This window comes from Castor canadensis, chromosome 8 (genome assembly GCF_047511655.1).
Source record: "Castor canadensis chromosome 8, mCasCan1.hap1v2, whole genome shotgun sequence".
Classification (NCBI taxonomy): domain Eukaryota; kingdom Metazoa; phylum Chordata; class Mammalia; order Rodentia; family Castoridae; genus Castor; species Castor canadensis.
Genome location: NC_133393.1, coordinates 5,283,814 through 5,301,009, shown reverse-complemented (window position 1 = coordinate 5,301,009; position 17,196 = coordinate 5,283,814). Strand labels below are relative to the sequence as shown.

At 41.9% G+C, this 17,196-nt stretch overlaps 1 protein-coding gene across 3 annotated transcripts in view; it reads right to left on the bottom strand.

Moving 5' to 3' along the window:
- Nucleotides 1-17,196, bottom strand: part of Gclc (glutamate-cysteine ligase catalytic subunit) — a 39,494-nt gene that overhangs the window by 17,786 nt on the left and 4,512 nt on the right. For all 3 annotated transcript variants that reach the window (XM_020184934.2, XM_020184935.2, XM_074081919.1), the window contains exons 2-3: nt 2,660-2,772; nt 1,722-1,904 (exon numbers count right to left, since the gene is read on the bottom strand). In XM_020184934.2, coding sequence (XP_020040523.1) covers nt 1,722-1,904; nt 2,660-2,772 — 296 coding nt within the window. The remainder of the gene's footprint in view (nt 1-1,721; nt 1,905-2,659; nt 2,773-17,196) is intronic.

Sequence of the window (17,196 nt, the reverse complement as noted above, 5' to 3'; positions counted from 1 at the left end):
TAGCTGATTTTGCAATCTTTATGATCCATCGACTTTTATAATGTCCACTACCCACTCCCATCCAGGCCACCAGTGCGTCCCCAAGTGAGCCCCTCTTCTCTCCTGCTAAGCCCTTGTGCCTGCTTCACAGCCATTCTCAGGCCACAGCCCAGATGAAGGCTGTAAGGCAAACATGACACTATTCAGCCAAGGTCACAACCCACCCACCCCAACCTGCTCAAGGCCTCATACTGCCTTCAGGATCATAATTAAAATTCAGATTAGCTAACCTAATCTGCCCAGCCTCACCATTTCCATTTGCACTTCATTCTCAGCCTCCTGGTCATACCAGCTAACTTGCTTTCTTCCACTGCTCAGTGAGCTTGTGCTTTCCTGTGCATTTCCTCCTAGAGCTCTGGATATCACCGCAATCATCCTTCCTCAGAGAAGACTTCCTTCATCCCCAGAGTTCATCAGATGGCCAGGTCACACTCTCTGGGCTCCACCTCTCTCCCTCAAGGCATGCCCCAGTTTTATACTCCTCTATCATGTGGGTATTTGATTAATCTATGTCTTCCCCTCAGTTCTGCAGAGCAAAGCCTATCTGCTTTTGCTCATAATGGAATATTCACACTGCCTAGGTCTGGCATGGCACAGGTACTCAGTATCTCCAGGTGTTTGATAACTACAAGATTTTAACTTCTGTATTTAATGTTAAAATGGAGCTCTTAAAAATAAAATCCCATTTTAAATGTCCTTCTTAGATTAATAGCATGGTTCTGAATGCCTGTGTTCATCATCAGAAAAAACACAGTTCAAAGTATTCTAGGTCACGGATACCAACCCCCAAAGTTCTGTGAGCTCTGAGGAGGTGTCTGTTTCCGCAATCTGGCAGATATCTAGCATAGGTTAAGTGAGACCTGTGACAGGGTAGAGCTACCTTCTGGATGCTCAGTACCTCATTCTAAGTTGAGAATACATCTTCACTATTTATATTTACTTAGAGGAATGTACTGTCAGAACGAGATTTGAGAATAAACTTTAAGTCTTTTTTTCAGCACAATGTCCAAATGTGACACATCTCATTCACACTTGATATGTATCGGAAGCATGGTGGGGACACAGGTGACCCTCTGATGTGCTCGGATACTGCTGCAATGTGTTCTTAGCTTAGCATATGTGAATATCTCTGCCTATGTTTACATAGTACCTCTGTGTAAGAATGCAGCTCTACCTAGTCATACATCTCACTTACTTACTGTGCTAGATATCTAGACTGAGGAGGTGTGCTCACCTCCTCAAAGTTCAAAGGACTGTGAGAGTTGAGATCTGTGGCCTGGAACGCTCTGATACATACTAGCTGGCAAATGCTCCTTTTGAAGTCCAATGACAAGAGCAGCCAACAGTTACCAGGAGACTTGGCTCTTCCCCACTGGATCAGGCTTGCGTGGCAGACATGCTTCCTTCGTACTGCACCTCAGTCACTGCAGTCACAGGTCTTTCCCACTGGGCTGAGATGTGTGCTCTTACCACAGTGCTCCACACAGCTACCACCACCAACTGAGGCTGGCACACAACTTCTGTTGCAGCTCTACCTTAACAGTTTATTAAATGTAGTATATAAGGTATGAACCATCTGTTAAGCATGAGAATCGGAGAGTGAAATGCATGCCATGATTTGGTCTCTTTATAACCTTACAGTTCTGATATACCAGCTAGGACATACTGACTTAGGAGCTAACCTGGGAAATGAAGTTATTGTGCAAAGAGCCTGATTTTCCTCTAATACAGAAGTCGCCTCCTTCCGGCGTTTTCTCATGTTGTCCTCGACCGTGTTGAACTCAGACATGGTTCCTCCGTAGGGCTGTCCAGGTGTCCCTTCAATCATGTAACTCCCATACTCTGGTCTCCAAAGGGTAGGATGGCTACAGAGGATAAATATTTTTAGTTTCATCTTATTTTGTTATTATTGTTGCAACCTGATCAGTTTTCAGAAGTTTTAAATTTTAGGTATAAATGAGGCAAAGAACTCTTTTTATAAGGTTGTTAATTTTCCATAGCTCCTCAGCTTTACAATGGCTGAAAAGTACTGGGTCTGAAATATCTATAAGCAACCAAGAATGCAACAGGGCACATTGCCCCTACCTAGGAGAAAGCCAGTCCACTTGGTAGGAAATGAACTGAGGCCTCAAAGGCTTTTAGTCCAGTGCTGGGGTCCAAACTTCAGTGCAGCTTCCAAAGACTAGCAAGAGGAAACAAACTAAAGTACATACCCTCTGCCCCTCTTGTACTCTTAAATACTTTTAAAACATTGTGCTAGCCAAACAAAACACATCTACAAGTTTAATCTGGCACCAGGAGGTGTGATCCCAATGTTTCTGCAATGCTTTACGTCAGCATTATATTTAGCTTACTGTACTATTTTCATATATTAATGGAGTTAGTCCCAGCAAGTTAAAAGTATCTACACTTTACAGGTAAGGAAACCGAGGCACAGATAGGTCAAGTAACTTGCTATTGAGTAAACACTACTTGAAACCCAGCAACCAGGAACTAGAGCATACACCCTGAACTGCTATGCCATCCTACTTTCTACAAGTCTGAGAAAAGGCTCTATGTCTACTAAGTAGCTCTAGCGGTTCCATAAATGCTGAATCAATTCTTTAGTACATCTGCTTACTTTGGGTTTGTCCTTTCCCCCTTTTCTTGTAGAGTTTCAAGAACATCTTCTCCAGACAAGACCAACTGGACTTTTTTATTTTCATGATCAAAAGACACCAGCATGTATTCCACCTATTGGAAACAATGAAGGTGAGAAAAGTGAATGTTTTTGCAGACTCCAGCTCAGCATGGTGACCTTTAGAGATAGAGCAGGGAGATATGAAGGTTGGAAAGAATTCATAGTAACTTGAGACAGTCACATTTGTTTACACTCCAGCACCAGAGGGCTTGTTTGCATAATATGAAAACCTGCAGAAGATGGTCAGTCAGTAGTGGCATTGTTTGAGGCCAAGAACTCATTCTTCAATCCCTTCTTTCCCCTACTTTTCTTAACATCCTATAGAAAGGGGCATTCTAGTCAAGGCAGATCACACTTACTGGTAGATTCTTTTGTAATCCCACAACAAATCCCATGCTGGGAGTTAGTCCATCCTCAAACACACCAATGTGCAGAAGTTATTTTAGGGTTTCAACAATTTAGTTTTGGTAGGTCACAAATAATTCAAGATAACTTCTGTGCTCCTGAACAGTATAAAATTCACAGTGCAGGGTACCCTGAGGCATTTATAATGATACCTGGTGGAGTTCTGATAAAATCAAGCGTCAAATACCAAAGAAAGACTTCTCTGAGCAAAGCACAGCTAGAACCTGCTTTAGTTTTCTCTGAAATCACACAGCACCAAGACAGTGGCTGTAGAGAACAGGAGGCAAAAGGATGTCCCAGTAAACTAACGAGTCCCACATATATTTGGTTGGTTTACAGTAGGCAATAGTAACCGTATTTCACATATGAGTCCAGATTTTCAACCTTAAAAATCACACCCAGAAACTAACACTTGGCTTGTGTCTCCAGGATTGGGAGGGGTGCTCTCTCTTGGGGGGTGCATACTTTGGTTTGCAGTACCTATTCACTTATTTATGTGGACCTGTCCAGTCTTGGAAGAATGCGAGCTACCCTACCCCATCAAAGAAACTCATTTTTAAGAAACTATCTTTCTCTTCAGCTAAGAAATATAAAGAAAAAATGTGGTTAACCATAGGAAGTAACATGGCAGATTTAAACAGCAGCAAAAAACAAAACAAAACAAAAACCCTTTCAATTAACTTATTAGTTATCTTATTGAGGGGTTTACATTCCCATCAGAATTTAGTTTAAGAAATGGGTAAGAATGCTTGATTTTTGGAATGTGAAACAGAAATGTGCTATCTTCCATTCACTCAATGACAACAATGGAGAACTGAGGTTGTAGGATCTAGAAGGGCTCCCCAGTCACACGCAGCTGCTGGATAGTAACTACAGACCAGCTACACCCTGATGGGACAGGAGACAAGTTTCCCTTTAAATGAGCATAATGAGAAAGGGAGTGTCATGAATGTTTTAGATATGGACCCCAATCTTTAAGCCTATCATGCAAAACTGTGCTTGATTACCCATTTTACGGGTGGGCAAAGAGATGCCAATCCTGTGAGTGACTTAATAGGCTTTTAAAAAGTTGTCATGAACTATAAGGCAGTGAAATGTTATGTACTGGCTAAAAACCTCTCAAATGGATTACACCTCTATTTTATGAAGTGGGCCTGATGTCACAGTATAGAAGCTGAGGTACGGCTAAAGTTACAGTCACCAATTTAAGCTCTAACTCCCTAAGATGAAGGGGCCTTCTTCACTCACTGGCTCCAACACAGCTACCTGGCCTCACAGTTACAGGAGTAACCTCCCAGCCAGGTGATATGCTTCCTCAAAGAAAGAGAGATTATCTCCCTGCTTACTGGGTCTACATCATATCTATGTCCAAAATGAGCAAGAACTTTTCAGCAATTGTACTGGTAAATTGCTGGTTTACTAGGTCAAAAAGAAAATGAAATCACTTAGTGCCAAGTTTACACATGGGTAGGTAGAAGGACAAAAATCTCAAAACTCATCCTAAGATTTAGTACTAGCCAAGTGGATGAAATTTAAAATGTGAACAAACCAGACTCTCCTTAATTACAAAATAACCATCCCCTGATCTCGTTAAGCAAATGAAACAGGAAAACAGAATATTTACCACATGAGAAAGAAAAGCAACTTACTTTTCGATAAGGTCCAAGTTCTGCTGGAAACCAAGTATTTCCTGAACATTTTCAAACTCAAATATAAGGCCATATGAAGTGCTTATCCTCCAGTCCCCTGATCTTTCTGCATCACTCCTCAAAATGGTTCTCCAGCCTCTTGCTTTTTGTAATGTCATTGCCTGCTACTTAACACATTTATGTTCATGTCCAATTCTAATTCATAAAAGCACTCAATTAACTACATCTCTAAAAGCCAAACTAGGGCTGAATTGCAGGATTTGCTCAGTAACCCAGATAATGAATGAAACAAAAAGTGATTCAGGAAGACAGTGCTTTCCCAATGCTAAATAAATTCTAAAGCCACCATAACTTATGACTTCTGGTTTTGTCCCTACTCTACACTTCCTCCTTGCATCCAAGAGAGAAACAAAGTCAAAGAGAAAATAATACAACAGGATAGAGGCCCTTCTAAGGCACAACGCTGATTTCAAGGATGAAACATACAGCAGTCCACTGTAGGTGAGTGAGGGTTTGCCTTCTGCAGATAGAGTTACCGTAGTCCAAAAACTTGTATTTGTCTTAACTCTGGAGAGAACCAGTTGTATAACTATCATGATAGCATACTGTTATTGTTTTATTATTAGTTATTCTTATTACTCTTTCACTGTGCCTAATTTATAAATTAAACTTTATTACACATACATACCTGTAGGAAACACACAGTAAAGACAGAGCTTAATACTGTGCCTGCCTTCAGGCATCACTGGGGGCCTTGGGACATTTCCCCCAAGACGGGAGGACTGCCATATCAGCTTCCAAACCTAAACAGGCTCTAAGCCCAGAATTCCAGCAACACCTCTATGTGGATTGTCTGTATACACACTTCTGAATGCACATACCTCAAAAACATCATAAACAAGTTGTAAAGTGACTAATTCAATTTCCTGTAATTAATATATCCTCTTGGAAGGGGGCGGGAAGAAAACAACACCAACATCTATTTTCCATAGCACAGATGACAACTCCCTACAAGGGGCTAGGGACACCACTATTTAGCACTCATCAGTTCTGCTTTTGCACAGCAGAGAATGGGACTATTTTGCAGGTCACTCATATTTTAAATGTGCACTACTTTCTCTACAAACCAGTCTGTGGACTTTTGGTAAAGGGTAAACTTGATCCTTCTAGAATAAAAGTCATCAATATCTTTGGGCTGCTGAATTAAGGACAAAGACACAGTCTCCAATGTCTCTGAGCTATTGAATCAAGGACAATGACAAACAAAGATTTATGTTTGTTATTGGCTTATGTGTTATACAGTGTTGCTAGGAACCACTTGGACACAATTATCACAATTACCCTTAAGTCACTTAAGGCAGGTTTGAACAAGGTGAGGTGCTTTATGTTCATCTGAAATTAAACCAATAAAAATAAGGAATCTTAATTGAGGGTGATGTAAGAGCTTGGCATAAGACTGAATACAGAACAGATACACAGCAAAATACTTGTGGTATTAAAGTTCAAAACAACAAGTAATAGTACTATTAGTTTATGTTAAAGTATTTAAATGGCACTTACCAGTAGTACAAAACAAAAAACTTTTTCTTTTTCCTTAGCATTACACATTTGTATATTCTTCCTTGAGGGTAAGGGTCTCTGGGAGCTTAGAATTTGAGGTATGACTAGGCATTTTATGAAACCCTAACTTATGAATTTCTACTCCCTAGAGGTAAAAACAGTACCTTAATTAGGAAATAATCTAGTTGTGTAGGCTCAAAGACATTATAGGCAGTTCCCGCTGGGGCCATTATACTTTGAGAAAGCTCCTTTGCCGGTTTGTATGTAAACAGAACTGAGGAACTTCCTCTCTCCAAAGTGTTTAACACAGCACACCTGACCTCTGGAGAGAATTAACCCATCATCAAACTCTCGATGGACAAGGAGCCACAGGGTGCCACATCCTCGTGGAGAGTGGGATAAGACTCCTGATGACAAGGGTCTGGCTGCAGGTGGTCAGGTCGAGGCAGCTGGACAGCGAAGGGCTCCACCTAACAGCCCAGGAGGAGTGGGGATGCAGGGCAGGGTTCGTCACCTTACTGCACTTGAAGGGTCAGGGCCAGCCCTTCATTCCATAGCTGGCTGCATTCCACCAGCCTATGCAACAGTTTTGATCACTTTACAGACCCCATTTTCTTCATATACTACATGCCAAACAAGGTCAGCCACCTTGAGGGTCAGGCTCTAGTGACAGCAGATGCAAACGGTGCCACGCACACTGCCTTGCCACCCTCCACACAGCACCACTCCCTTTGTCTTTCACCCTCAACAAAGCCCTGTGCTGAACAGGTGTTGGGAACACTGAGAAGTCAGGCAGATGTTGCTCCTGTTCTTAGGATTACATGCTAGCTGGAGAGTAGGCCAATTACATAAAATACATAAACTATCTGGGTGAGTGCTCCAAATGACCAAGCAGAGCTGGGCATATCTAACAGCAGGGTTGAGTCAGGCTAACAAGTCAGAGGCAGTGCATTTAAGTTTCAGCTGATGGAAAGGGTACTGGCCAGGGCAAGGGTCTACAGATACTTCAAGCATAAATGCAACCCACAGACTGTCTCATGCACCCGACTCCCCTGGGGGCTGCTGACTTTAGGGGTGCAGATAAACTGCCCCCCCACATCAGGCCACAACAGTCCCCCTCTAGATTATAAGTGCTAAAAAGTTCAGGACCAGAAGCCTGTTTCTTCACAGAAATATTAATGACCAGTGTTTCCGAGCACTCTCAGCCATCAAGTAAGATTGCACCATTTCCATATCCCCAAACTTGGAGCACCCAAAGGTGCTAGCCAAAGTGATACTGTTTAATTCTTAATCACCCATAATTATGTAGGGAAAACCTAAATGCCAAGACCTGAAGAGCAGCTGTGATTAAAATAGTGGAAAACTAAGAAATCTAATATAGATGTAATAAAATGTGATATGGCTCAGAATTTGATTTACGGTGAACCATCATGTTAGATATTATCTGCCTGGTATGACATTACAAACATCATAACCACTGTTCTGATGTTCATATTTAGGCATTTTGGGGGAGAAAAGAAATTACAAAGTAGAAACTGTACTGTGTTTTTATATCTGTAATAGATATATACAGGTATCTTACACTGGTAACTGTTGAGATGTTAAATTTCTCTATTCTCAAAAAGGAAATGTTTTGGCAATTTATACTTATATCAAATTCCTAAATCATTTAATGTATTTTGAGAAAATGGCTACTCCTCCTCCCTCCACTTTAAAATGTGAATTCATACTGTAGAACTGCATGACACACTCTAGAGGAAGTTTAGTATTTTAGAAACCAGCCGGATGCAGGTGGCTCACACCTATAATCCTAGCTACTCAGAAGGCAGTGATCAGGAGGACTGAGGCTCAAAGCCAGCCCGGGGAAGTTGTACGTGAGACCCTATCTTGAAAATACCCATCACAAAAAAGGGCCAGAGGAGTGGCTCAAGGAGAAGGCCCCAAGTTCAAGTCCAAGACAGGGAAAAAAAAAATTTGGAAACCAAAATAAACATGGCCTTGTCCTGAGCTGGTCTTCTGTTGGCATGCTAGACTTAGCTTACAGAGCAGGGTGCTTTTTCCATACAACAGTCATCTCAGTTTTAACACTGCACAACAGGCAGTGAATTTCCCATACAACTAGGTGGAGTTACTTCCATGGGTCAGATGGGCTCACAGAGAAAACATTTCTCACATGTTTACACTGGTGATCAATGCAAGTGAAAAATTCAGACTTTGAGAGCATGAAAATGGGGGTTGGAGGGAAAACTGTGGTGACTCTCACAAAGGGGGAAAATGACACTTCACTGAAAATCATGTGGTGATTATGGTAACCACTGAGCACATGTGGACAGGGTGGTTATCTAATTTTAAATTCACCAAAAATTCAATTCTCTAGTCCCTACTGGACAATGACATTTCTGTTACTGCAGAATGCCTTGGACTAAGATTCAAAAGAAACCAGAACCCTGGGATTGATTTTACCCAGAGACACTACTGATGGCACCAAGGAAATCCTTGAATGTAGATCTGTTCTTTCACAGTTTACAGATGGCGCAAGACATTCGTTTTCCGGGCCTCTGAATTTACATGAGCTAATCTGTAAGTCATTCAACTTATTTCCAGCATAGGTCAGTTTTAATTTCTGACTCCTACCCTGTTTCTTAAAATTCACCAATCGTCTCACACAAACTAACCTCAGAAAAGGTAGCACGTGAAGTTTTTGATATGATGTTTGTTTTGGCCAACAGGAACTACACAATTAGAAACCCCAGCCCAGTCAGAGGCATTTCCTCTTAAAGAAACAAAACTGTAAATACAAGTGGCTCTTATTTACTGCAAAACCCCTGCATTTTCGCACTGTAGCTTCTGAATTCTATGGAAAGCGAATTCCTTGGCTCTTTCCTGAGAATACACTCCCCTGCCAGAGTCGTCACCACGTGGAGGATAAGAAGGAGGGGTTCCTGGTCCCCAGAGGCTGCTTTGATCAACTGCCCTGCAGCAGCCTGAGCTGAACAGGACCTTGAGAGTGAGGACTCTGCACAATCTCTGGCCCCTCTAGCTGCAAGGGAGGTTAGGGCTTTAGCATGGATCATGGCTGTTGCTAGAGGAACACCTGCCCTCCACCTGGGGTGACCACTCAGTGCCTGAGAGCTGACATTAGGTTGTCCTAAATTCAAGGGAATTTCCTATGGGAAAATAGGAGAAATTCAGGATTTTAGTTCTCAGTAATGAAATCACCCAGCAAAGTGGGGAGGTGCTTTGTAAACAGACTGAGAGCCAATGCTCAAACAGAGGGACTGTAACTCGAAAGTGCCTCCTGTGTGCACAGGGGCCTAAGCGTATCCCCAGAAACAGGACGCAGTGATTCAAGGGTCTCGGGTATAATGCCATTCCAATGTTGTAAGAGTCTGAGTGCAGATGCTCTTTCTTAATCACAACTCATAAAAGGAGCATCAAGGTTCCCATTCAAGAGCTATACCTGGTTGTTACAGCAGGTCCTACTGACAGTAATTCTCATCTGATTTATACAATTTATAGACTCTTTATTAAGTTCCTTCCCTGCCATATGTGAAATTGTGCTAAAGGACCAAAAACCTCTCAAAGATCTCAAAGTTCCCGACTTCCTGCTACCCTGGAAGAGGTCACCCAGGCTGCATAACTACCAAGTGAGGTCAGCCTGACTTTCTTATGGAGGGCTAGTCCTGCATCTGCCTATTCACAGGGCTGGCTTGCCAGCAGAAGATTATCTGGGAAGCTGTAGTCACATTACTGAATTTGTTAGCATTTGTCCTGTGGAACGAGAAATTTACCAAGCATACCATGAATAGTGTCATTTTGAGAGTGCTGGTATTTCACTGAGAATGACTGGCCATCTGGTGATGAAAAATGCTTAGGTCTGCATCTATGGTTCTAAGATGTATTCATATTTTTATTAAAAAAAATAAAAGGCCATTTCCTGGGCTACCCCATCCCTTTCCACCCTCAACCTCATCTCTGGTTGGAGCCTACTAAAACTGGGAGCTCTTTTCCTCTTGCGCATTTAAGCAGCAATGTGTCAGGGGCTGGGGTGCCGTAAAGAGTGCAGGACAGCACCCTGAACCCTGGCAACTTCTCCATGCCACGGTTTTCCCTTTTGTAAAATAAGGGTGATACTAACCCCATGGCCCCTGGGAAGAACTACGTGAAACAAAGCATGGAACACACTAAAGCAGCAGCAGGCACACAACACTGCTCAGATGTTGGTGGTTATTATTTTCTAGTGCAGTGATACACTGGCAGAGGCAGATGCTTGGAGTGTTTTTCGAAGGCTGGTTACAACCCTTAGTGGCCACAGTAGGTTGTCATTGACACTGCAAATACATGTATTTGTTGCAATCCAGAAGAGAAATATGTCCCTATTTCACCCAGCATGTTTTATGTGTGCTGGTCTTGGTTAACAGTGAAAGTTACTAATATGGAATACTGCCCAGATGCAATCGGTCAGTCCCCAGGTCCCTCATTCCCGCTCTGAAACGCTCCAATGACTCACACAAAACTCTAGCACTTCTGCCAAGAGCATTAGGGCTGATCGTCTCAGCCTCCTTCATTCTGACCCCCTTCCCACTATGCAGCAGCCACAATGGCCTTTTTCTGTTTCTCCAACAATCACTTCAGATCCTTTGGAACACTTCTGTTTCCTCTGTTAAGATTTGACCTCTGCCCTTCAGAGCTGAATGGTCAAGTACTACCTCTTCAGTGAGATCCTTACTGACCCCACAACACTGATCCCCTCCCAACCCTGCCCCTAAGGGGAGCCACCACAGCAGTATCAAATACAAAACATGGTCTACTCTGCATTGCCATCAGCTCATTTTATTGGGGAATAGATTGCCCCTTTAGAACACAAGCCCTCTTACAAAGTTTTATGAACCTAAGGGGGACTCTGAAATTGACATCCCCTTCTGCTGTCAGTGAGAAAACACTAAACATGCTTGCACTTTTTATTAGGGCTTTAGACTTCATTAATAATTTATTTCTTTAACTAGAATTACCACAGAATAAGATCCTTGGAGACACATGGGGTGGCCAGATGTAGACCTGCTTTTTGCAGTTGCTCTCTGGATTAGTCCCTCTTATTTCCACCTCTGTTGATTTCCTGCAGGATGACCAGACCCACAAGAACTGTGTAAAGTAAGTGATCTGAGGTAAGGGCTTCTGGGAGTAAAGTGCACAAACTTTGTGCTCAGAGGACTTTGGTTCACTTCCTAGTTCTTGCTCTATTTGAGTAGGAGACTCAGTAGACTACAACACAACACCCCCACGGCAAGACAGAGTCCTCCCACGCTAGCAGAGTCAGGACAGCTGAAAGTGTGCTACATGAGAACACAGCTCTAAGTACCTGATCTGGGTGAAGTGTGACATTTGAAGAGGAGAAGGAAGGGCACAGCACATCCATAGAGCTAAACTCTTTACATCTGCCTGACACTGGTCTCAGAGAATATCCTTTATGAGGATTTTTTTTGAATGTTAACTTTCTTAGCTTTAAGGTCACGATGCAATCCCTAACTCTTTTTAAACCACTTCAGAGAGATGCCAGCCAGCTTTCAGAGATACTTGACCTTTCCTACCTTTTTGAAACTCTGGAAACCCCAATTTATGACTCCTGTAGTTAATTCAAATGTAAGCATACTCACAGATTCTTAACAGTTTTCAGGAAGAGTCATGGAGTCTCTCACCTTAGGGTTTTTATTTCAATTCTGCTAAATCAGCACTTAGTTCAAAAGAAAGGAATTAACTCAATGGAAAAAGAAGATCTGGCAGGAGGGGAACAAAGACTCTGTATGTTTACAGAGTTATGTAATCAGGAACATGTTTTGGAGGTTCTTTTGTAATCTTATTGTGGAAATTAGTTCAACTACCAAATCCCAACCATAATAGACACAAAACCCTGAGAATACAGAAGGTTCTCTAAATAGAGCCTAACAGAGTAGGCCCATATGAACTGAGGCCAGCCCAATCCAGATAACCAAGTTTTTTGGTTATTTATAAAGATGTATCCAAAATGAACTCTCAGAGCTGGTAAGAGTTCTTCCTTAGCATGAATGAGGCCCTGCCCTAGGTTCCATAGTCAGCACTACAAAACAAGCAAGCAAACGAAAATCTGTCTCTTTTGGCTAGAAAGTTGAGTCTCATTACTCCTCTCTTCTGTTCTGTTCTCGATCGGTACCCAGGACTTCGGGTGTGCTAGCAGAGCACTCTGTCACTGCGCTAATCCCAGCTCCTTCTCCACCCTCTACACAGAAACACAGCCTTCAGTGAGGAGTTGGGATCACCATTCTAACTGACTCAATCCAGTACAATCAGTTTCAGCATATATGGGCAGCGACTCAGTAGCCACAGAAACACCACTTTAACAACCCAAATACATGCTTCTCCACTCTGTTTTCTTCTAAAATTATAATCAAGATTTTGAGGACCACAGGAACCATAAAAACAAGTAAGGGTTTGTGGAATTAATTTTGGCCAGCAATCAATTTTTGCTCTTTCCAAGTCCTTTATTCATTCTAGATAGGATGTTAGAGAGCCTCCCATGCCTGCCCAACTGGCAAATCCAGTAGCTTCACCTCAGTTCTCATTCTTCCCGACCTCTTGAAAGTCTTCCATCATTCTTCCTGCATGCCTGCACACTGTTCCTCTTGGGACCCAGGCTACATTCCTGTCCCTGAAGTGCACATCTATGGGGCTCTGAAGTTCAGCCAGCACTTCTGTGTTACCGCACTCTCCATCTTGCCTTTTAGCCACCATCAATAGCTGTGCTGGCAAACCCAACAAGCTCAGGTGTTGCTCAGCTCCTGCTCTCCACTGTCCACCTGGTTTCCTTAAAGGACTTTAAACTGGAATATCCAAACCTGAGTGAAAGACATGTCCACTTGTTGAGTATCTTTTGAGTTTGCACAATTCTTTACCTCTAGTGCCTTGGACCAGACCCTCCTTTCTGTTCTGGTAAAGACTATGTCCCACAGTGCAGGCTTCTTGTTTCTATGATCCCTCCTAACCCATTTTTCACACGCTACCAAAATAAGACCCTCGTATTGCTTTTGGAGTTACACTACCATGTCTCCTCATGGCATGTTATAAAGTACTGTAAGTAACCTGGATTCAACCAGCCTTCCTAGCCTCATCCTCCAGGCATCCCATGCCCTGCTTTGGCCCTATGTCAAAGCCACACTAGCCAGCACTCCTTCATGGTCTCACATTTGTACATGCCCTTTCCTTGACTTCTCAGCCTCCCTTTCGAGATTTCACCAGAAGCCCTTCCCAGCCTACAAGATCCCTAGGACCATGAGATATAGAGCAAACCCCTTTTCTCCTCCCTCCTGCCGTTTCTCCTGCTCTCCCCACCCTACTGGATTCTTCAAAGGCAGAGAGGTTTTTTCCCTCTCATTCTCCTGACTTAGGCAGGAAGCATACAGGAGGTACTCAATAAATACGTCCTAATTTAAAAGTAATCTACCATGGAAAAAGTCTTTAGTGTTTTGCCACCTGTATGCAAAGTCTAAGTGTCAGTTTTTATGAAGGACACAACTTGCAGTCCATCTTGCTTGTTATAGAAAAGTTGTAAGGCCCAGATAGGTCTATTTAAGAAGCTAAAGCCCACACAGTTTCTGGAATCTCTTCTCTACGGCTTTGTAATTAGATCACTTTTCCAGGAGCCATTAAAGCATGTTATTTCAGGGAAAATGCAAAGTCCAATAGATGGCAAAGCAAGGAAATGGATTCTGACGTTTCTCATATGCATTTTCTGACTTCCTCATGTTGTACAGCATACTGACACACTTAGGAATTGTTAAAAGTACCTGCCTAGCAGGCACAGGGCCCTAGGGCCCTAAATTCAATCCACAGCAACACACACACACACACACACAGAGTTAAATGACAGAACTATAAAATTGTTAAAATGGCAGAAATGTATCTGTAGGCATGCAGTTCAAAACCAAATGACAAAACCTCAGATCTTCAGAAGGCCCTCCTTAAGATTCAGCATGAGACCTCATACCTGCTGGGACAGGGTGGACTCTCACCAGCTGAGTGGGTTAGAGTCCTCGCACCCCCGTGAGAATGCAAAAATGGCACAACCACTTTGGAAAAGTTTGGCAGTTTCCTTAAAAGATAAGACACACAAGATAAAGGGAAGCATGAGTCCACATAAGAATCTGTATGTTAATGTTCAAAGAAGTTTTATTTGTAGTAGCTAAAAACTGGGTACAACACAAATGGCTGATAAACTGTGGTGTAGTTACAGAAAGGAATAGTATCCAATAATTAAAATGAGTAAATTCTGATATATTACACAATATGGATGAATTTCAAAAGATTTATGCAGCTAAAAGTCAGACAATGTGTGTGATGGCACACACCTGTAGTCCTCGCTACTTAGGAGGCTAAGCCAGGAGGATCGCTTGAGCCCAGGAGTTTGGGGCTAGTCTAAGCAGCATGAGAACCCAAGTCTTTAGAAGAGGAAAAAAAAAAAAAAAAGGACTTCCTGGATGCAAAAATCCAGAAATGCAAACGAAGCCATAATGCCAGAAAGAAGGTTAATGGTTGATTTACTGTTGTTTACCTTGGCTGCTGTGATGGCACAAATAGCTACATTTATCAAAATTTATCGGGGGTTGGGGATGTAGCTCAGTGGTACAGCACACATTCAGCAGGTGTAAGGTCCTGGCTTCAATTCACAGCACCAAAAATCAGAACAAAAACTTATCAAATTACAAATTTAAATAAAGAGAACTTGCTTTTTGTCAATTATACCTCAGTATAAAGCTGTTAACATGCGTGAGCATTCATGCAAGCTCAGCAACACTGACAATGCCCCGTACAGTCAAATTCAGAGCTCAATATTGTGACATCTTTTCTTAAGATACGGGGTTTTACTGAACCTTATACCTATGTTTATGCTTTAGAATGTAGCTACCCAGAGTATCAATAAATGAATTTGCTAATATCTCTTCTACCTCTTTTTCTTGGGGGGGGGGGGGATTAGGGGGTTGCTGGGGTCTGAATCCAGGCAAGGCTTCACTCAAGGTGGGCAGGCAGGTAGTATAGCCCTGAGCTGTAATTCTCAGTACTGCTAGTACCTCTTCTAGACAGCAGGATCTTTGCACGGAGAATACAATAATGATATGGCAGAGTTATACAGACTGATTCTCGAGTCCAGAAAGACTTTCCGGGGAGGCCAAGTATACAGGACTAATAAAACCATTTTATCCCACTCAATCAACCTCATGCTTTTTAAAGTACAGCAAAACTCTACTTATTCAGAATCATACAAAGACCTCTATAAACTGGCCATGCCTGGTCACTGCACTTACACCACCAAGTGCACGTAAACCTTCACACGTGGCATTTCTCACCCTCCCTGCTCCGTTACGCTCTTCTGTCTAGAGTGCCTTCGCTTCTCTTTATCTAAAGACCACAGATTCTCTGCCAACTACAGGAGGGAACCCCTGGGGGATGACAGAAGTGTTTTACCTATGTTTTCTTTTGTGTGTGTTTGTGCACCCGTGATTTTATGTTTTGACTGTGGTGGCAGATAACTGGTTGTATATATTGTAAAGTAAATGGATACATATTAATTTTGTATGCAAAGTATAATTAAATTGGTTTAAAAAGAACATCCACACAAAACTATATAACACAAGAAGAGCAGAACGAAACACAACAAACCACCAAAAATGAGCTGAACACCAGAAGTAGTAGTCAAGCTCATATTTGACTAGTTAAATCTCAGCCTCCATTCATTCCTGCTACTCGGTTTCCTAACCTTCAAAAAAGGCCAAAAAAAGGGTACCTTTGGAGAAAAAAACAAAACAAAAAAGGCACCAGAAGGCTCCAACCATGACTGGTTGTTTTCCTTACTTCACTGTTTAATAAAGGTGTTGAAGTGATGTCCAGTGACAGCTAACAGACAAATAGATGCAACAACTTTGCTTGTGCTACAGAACATACAATGACCCACAGACGAAACCTGAGTCTTTTATTAAGAAATGATTTCTGCTCAATATCTTAAGTCAAATGTACTTTGAAAATGCAATTTAGACTTTGAAATGTAATCTAGAAAATTCTATGAAAATTACTGAGGTCATGGCATACAGCTGTATCTGACTATGCAAATTCAATTAATTGGGGAAAAACTCTGTACGTGGAAGGCCTCACTCCCCAGTGACCATGGCTGTTTAAATGAGATATATTGGGTATATTTAAATTCCCAAGTAAACATTTTAAGTATTGCTTATGAATGTATCTATGTAACAGTCTAGATCCTGGCAAATCACCTCTGTAAACATTACCTCATTTAATCTCACTATAATCCTACAAGGAAGGTATTACTGTTCCTGCTCTACAGGTGGCAAAACTGAGGTTGGTAGACACAGCAATTTGTCCAAAGCCACACAAAAACCCCCACTTAGATTCAAAGGACTATGCTTTTGCCTACTCTACATTTAAACTATATGTTTTAGAAGCATAAATTTATTTTATAAGGTATACATTTTCTAAATAGTCAAGTAAGCATTCTAAAACCTAATATGGGCCAATTTTTTGTTCAAACTCAATAGATGATGATCCAGCCCTTAATAAGTCCATCTCAGTTTTACTGGTTTTATCCATGTTAGCGCACTCATAAATACTAAAGGCACCACACAAATTTTCCTCTCAAAGTTCACATGGATTTTTCTGAACTAGAAGATAACCACTTGCCTTTCTCAGAACCGTGGTTTGTTTTTTTTTTTTCTACTAAAACTTGAGAAAAAAGATTTGTATAATAAGTTTCATGGTGACATTTTCATATATGATGATGTTAAGTGCTGTCTCCTGACAATTCTAGAACCTGTACAGCCTCAA